Source organism: Rhagoletis pomonella, unplaced genomic scaffold, assembly GCF_013731165.1.
Source record: "Rhagoletis pomonella isolate Grant_MI unplaced genomic scaffold, Rhpom_1.0 Rhpom_scaffold_00002, whole genome shotgun sequence".
In the NCBI taxonomy this organism is placed as follows: Eukaryota; Metazoa; Arthropoda; class Insecta; order Diptera; family Tephritidae; genus Rhagoletis; species Rhagoletis pomonella.
In genome coordinates, this window is record NW_023458556.1 from 45,862,406 (window position 1) to 45,868,399 (window position 5,994).

At 38.3% G+C, this 5,994-nt stretch overlaps 1 protein-coding gene across 1 annotated transcript in view; it reads right to left on the minus strand.

The window, feature by feature from the left end:
- LOC118753460 overlaps positions 1 to 2,343 on the minus strand; it is a 7,845-nt gene extending 5,502 nt beyond the window's left edge. Inside the window, exons 1-3 of the mRNA XM_036488344.1 lie at positions 1,485 to 2,343; positions 360 to 526; positions 6 to 212 (exon numbers count right to left, since the gene is read on the minus strand). Of these exons, the coding sequence (XP_036344237.1) occupies positions 6 to 212; positions 360 to 526; positions 1,485 to 1,837 (727 nt within the window). The 5' untranslated portion in view covers positions 1,838 to 2,343. The remainder of the gene's footprint in view (positions 1 to 5; positions 213 to 359; positions 527 to 1,484) is intronic.
- Positions 2,344 to 5,994: the final 3,651 nt, after the last annotated feature.

Below are 5,994 nucleotides of genomic sequence, written 5' to 3' on the forward strand. Positions count from 1 at the left end.
CGAGCCCTGAGAAGCTGATGATGGGTACAGTTGAATGAATGGATTACCAGTTGGATGTTGGTGAGGTCTTCTAGTTGTGCTCGAGATATAAATATGAGCATTGGCTGGCCGTTGTGTTACTGGCGCAGGCGCTACATGCACATATGATGATGGGACATATTCCGGTACTACGATGTTGCGTGGCAGAGTCGGCTGAGATCGGCTGTACGTAGCTGCAATGAAAACAGGGGAAAATTATGTATAATGAGTTACTGTAAACTATGCACATATGTATGTGTGTGTATAGCTTATTTTGAATTTTAGCTTTTAAAATTATGTTCAGTGGAATTTTAATATCAAATTAGCTTAGGAAACCTTACCTGAATCCTGACGGAAACCATTTTGATCGGCTGTATAGAAGACGGTTAGGTATTTGTCATTTGTCATTGGGTAAGAGTAGTAACCTTTGCGTGCAAGTACCATACTTTTACCATCAGGAATCCAATAGGCGCGTTCATATCGGGCATCACCATTGCTGAGTACATATCTGTTAAGAAAAATAATACAATTTCAAAAACATTGACCCAAAAGAAACTTGTTTGTGCAACTGTTTATCGAACACAAGTAGTTTATTCCATGTAGATGTAATTTGGATAATTGAATCGAAATCTGAAATTAAGCGGTCATTGATTGGCGCGTTTTCTTATTATTATCTCAAGAAACCTTCCATAAATCCCTCAAATTTGCAAGTTTTTTTACAAAGTTTGCAAATTTGGTACAAAAATTATAATTTTTTTTTCAAAATTTTCATGTTATTTTCCCATAAAATATACAGACTTAAAATTCTTTGTATGGGGAATGAGTCTACTCAATTAGCATAAATTTTGTGTCGCTGAATTCGTATACAAAAACTATGCTTATTTTCACTTTCTCACCTGACATAAACATTTGTTTTTAGTTTCTCAGTCAAAAAATTAGTGAATTCTTATACATTTTGGATCACCTGAATCTAATTATAGCCTAAAAAAATTTTCCTCAAATGCACCAAGTTTTACCTTCCTACGTATAAATTTTATACCGCTGAATTTATTAATTTTTAGTATTTTTTTTCGTTCTCTTTATTTAAATTTCCACTCATTTTCATTTCCTAACCTCAAAAGTAAAGAATAAAAAAACACAACAACTTTGGATTCATGGAACCAAAACTTATAAAATTTACTTATCTTCTTGGCCTGACTGAATTATAAGAAAAATCGACTACTACTCATTAGCTTCATACATACACATAGTAGAGCTCAACGCTACTGGAGCATCACAATCATTATTTGAGTACTATTGGATCTCACTAAACTCTTTACAACCGAATTTTATGCTCGCTGGTGTGCTTTTCTTCCTATGCATGGCCATTCCATCTTAGCTTCATATGCACTCATTCGCACCTCGACATTGTCTTTAATTTAATATAATCATTAAAGCTTACGAGTATTTTCATTTTACTACCTCACCTGTACTCATAGTGCCCATCCAATGAGCGTTCATCATATTGTTCGATGATTCTCGGATTAGTTACAGCTGCAGGATGGTAAACGCGTGCGGCCTGCTCAACAGAGTCCACCACAGGTGCGACAACATGTTCGTCTACACCTCCAACTCCTCCCACTACTACACCCCCTGCCATACCCACATCCATGCCAACATTAACGCCTTCACTCGCATCCACGCTTGCTAGTACATTGTTGTTGTTAACCACCGGCACATTAGTGGCTTGTTGTGCCACCCGCTCATGGCCATGGCCATTGCTCAGCGACAGGCAGGAAGCGCACAGGAATATACTCCAGATGACCACAAATTGCGCCATTAAAGTTATTTTATTGATTCGCCTTTCGTTGCACCAGAAACTTTTGCACTTTTAATACCGGATATCGCAGATTGCAAGTTGCGAATTGCGAATTTCGTATATCTACGAGTACGAGTACGTTTTATTGGTTTAACACAATTAACAACTTTAGCGTTGCAATGGATTTCTCTCAATGCTGCTGTAGGGTTACAGAACTTTGGTTTTTATACCCGAAAAACAATTTTGGTAGTGATGCTTTCTTCTGCTGGAATGGTTTGAATAAATGCCTACAATTGATGGTGAGATGTCCAAATGATGTGGTCCTCTTTGTCATTTAGTTATTGTTGTACTCGTATCTGCTTTTTGTTGAAAAGAAGCAGCTGCAACGACGATATTTTATTGGTGGTAAATGTTGGTAGGCAGGCAGTTAGGAAGAAGGTTAACCAGAATGTATGAGCAATAATACCAGTATGTTTATATGTACATATGTATGCGTGAATTCCATGAATTTTTAGGGTCAATCGACTTATACTAAATATGCAGATTTGTTTGCGAATGAGAATATTTTTTTGTTTGGGTATTTGCAAAAAATGCATTTTAGTTCAGTGTGAACACATTCTACTTCCATCTGCATAGGTACATATGTACATATGTATGCTTGTAGTGGTGTGCGTGGGTTTTTCGAATTTGAATATTTTTTGGTGCACGCAAGCGCATTTGAAAAGTAGGTTATGTCCACTAAAAATATGCAGATAATTTTTGTGGTCGTTGATGTCTGCATACTTCAGTTTGTACTTACCCTGTAGGGAACGGAATCGAACTAAAGTTTCTAAATAAATGATAAATATATGAAATACATATACTAATGGTTTAGCTGACACATCTTTATCCATACAAATGACAACGCACAAGCATTAAAAGGGGTTCAAAGATGGCAGCAGCTATTGTTTGTGGAAGAGTTTTCTGCTTTTCAATTGTTTACCAAGTTCGGAGTAGCAACCACACTGCAACATAGATTTTTGTTGGCTCCTAAGTAGACTTTGTCCTTTGCTACTTTGAGGTTAAATTTGTCCCCATACTCAGAGGGTACATTGTCTTCCGATAGATGGTTTTGCCTGAAACTTGTTTTGGTATCGAAAATCTGCAGCTAAGCGCATTTTAGGCAATAGATGAAGACCTAAACCAACACTGGATGTACACTAGGGTGGTCAAAAAGGACTAAAGTCGAAATTTTAATGTTCTCACTTTCTCGGATAGTTCTATACTGAAAAAATATACCCCTGTTATTTTATTTGGAGCTCAAAAAATATTTTGGTACTCTTGAAAATTCATATTTTTCGATCGGAAAACTCTGTTTCTATTCAGGAGACTTCCGATAAGAATACCTAATTTTTTATTTAACCATTTTTTTATACAAACAATTGTGTATAGCGCCTTCAAAAAACCGCAATTGGGGGACCCATAAAAATTGTTAGTAATAAAAAATGGTAACATCAATAATTGGGTATTATTATTGGATGCCTCCTGACGAAAAACAGACTTTTTCGATAGAAAAATATTAATTTTCAAGAATTCTATACCATTTGTACAAAAATTGTTTCTTTAACAGACTCCAAAAAAGGAGGAGGTTATAATTGAGATCGGTTTTGTTTTTTGTTTAAAAATTACTTGTTTTCCATATATAAAAAAAACGGGCATACTTTTTTCTATATAGAGCAATCCTAAGAGGGTAAGAGCATTAAAATTCGGGCTTAATTCCCCCCCCCCCCCCCCCCCACATGCCTTTTTGAACCACCCTAATGTACATAGCTATAGTCCGGCCCACAGTCTATTATGGGGCGCTGGTCTGATAGCCAGCGCTTACTACGCATTACCAAGCGGAATTTAAAGGTTATCAGATTATTAAGTACCTCCGCCGAACAAACAGTCGGATTTCAACGAGCCCGGAAGTTCAACTGGTACGATGTGGAGTGTCAAGAAGCTGCAGATCGGGCGCAACGCGAGCCATATGGCACCGTTATAGGGAACTGAAGAAGGAAGCGAGACGTATTTGCGTTGCACCCGGGTGTCCTACGACCCACTTTAAACCAGCACTCTTTAAGGAATGAGCAAACATATATAGAAAATACCTACAAACTCACGGCAGTCTGCACAGACCACCGGCCTGTTGGGGTAAATGTCGAAAAGGTTGACTTACGCTTCGATAGGTTCTGTCGCAGCTGCGAGAACCCGGGCTCAAAAGATATAGTCGAACACTTTTTGGGCCCATGTAAAATTCACTAAAGACGCGAAATAGCTGTAGAAATGCAAAACATAGCCTGGGTATCGCTTGAAGAATCTAGAAATCGCATAGGTATTTCTCTTTGAATTCCACTCGAGCATTTCCGCAAAAGCAATGTATGTCCAATCCATTACTGGATGAAACTTGATGCCGAAGTTTTTATTGAAAAATATTATAGGGCAAATAAAGTCCGATTTACGCTAAGTTACTATATAAAAATATATCGATGTCTGAGTGGAAGATCCACCTATCTCGGTAGCCAGTTCGAAAACGCCCTATCTCAGGAAACTTTTCAAGAACGCCCTACTTCGGAATTTTATTGAAAAACACCCTTATATCAGAATTTGGTGGAAGAACGCCCTATCTCAAACGAAAATACATTGAAAATGCGGTGAGATATGGCCTTTTTGAATCAGCAGCTGAGATAGACCGATCTTCCACTCAGCCATCGATATTATTATGTATTAATTATATTGCTCAGTGGCAAAGAACCTCTTCTTTGACGGAAATTTTCTCGGTCGTGCCATTCTAGGATAGGATACACTACAGTGGTACGTAGTGTCCTAAGGAGACAGCATTATACCTCCTCCTGGAGTGTGAGACCGTTTCACGTGGAAGGTTGAGGTACATAGGGAATCTATGGCCAAGACAAGAGCACATAAACTCTCTTCTATCTTCGAATTTCAGGAGTTTTAGGCCTAGCTGAGGTGTTGTCATGAACTGAGGACAGAATAGACCTACTGGTCGCAGTGCTTACTCTATTGATATCTACATATATATCTAATAGGCTAATTGAGTATGTAAAATTTAGATTAATCCATTAACCACACAGCCATACAAAATTCAGAAGAAATAATTTACATTTTCCGCCTACTAGAATTTACGATATTCGGAATAAGAAGACCTAAAATTTCGCCAAAATGGGAGAATTATCGCCGATTTGGCATCCCTGGTATACAGTCAGGCTGTGATCAAGGTCTCACGTTGGCAAATAAATACCAACTCTATACACATAAGGTTACGAACACCGAAAATTAGCCGGGGCTGATTTGGTCTATTTATTGGTCTTGTTTTTTTACGTGACGGGTCAGAAGTCCGAATAAGTTGGAGTAGCCCGAATGAAGCTTCCACGCTTTCTACCGTAATCCGAGGCTCCGCTCGGGCTGGTATTTCGCTCATGGGTTGCTTACATTGGCAGAAACATGGACGATGTTGAACCATGATGAGTGTACTTTAGGGACTTTCGAGAAATCTATTCTCTCTATTTCAAGATCTATGGCCCTAATGGCGTGGGCGACAGATACCGGAGAAGATTGAATGATCGCTTGAAAATGCAACGAATGCGTTGGCCTTGAAATGTTGTAAGCATGGGTGCTTCGATGAAACTATCCTTCGACCCGGGGTGGGTGTACAACGAAAGCAAGGACACTCAAGAATGCATTGAAGGAACCAAATGCAGAAGGGACCACATATGTAATACATATCTTTTTAATAAGCAGTCTAACGGTTTCTTGGTAGAGTGACGATGTTCATCAAGAGCCCATCTAACTTGACCTAACCTACCCTAATATAAAATCCTGAACATATTTTCGCTCTACAGGGTGTATTCATACAAATATTCTTACTTACTTGTGTTTACACGTATTTTTACATCGATTCCGCACTTTCTCCACCATCAAATTCACTGCAGTGCGGTGAAGTGGCGATGAACTCATCAAATTCAAGAATTTCTTTTTATTTTGAATTGGAATTGCAAATATCTGCTTCAGTTTCTTCTCGTTCAGAATATTCTTTATACAGCAGCGTAGCAGTCACAATAAAGTACTTTTTTTTATACATATTTGTATTTAAAAATGTGTTGCCAATATTCGCTTCCTTTCCAGTCTTCTGTGCGCGC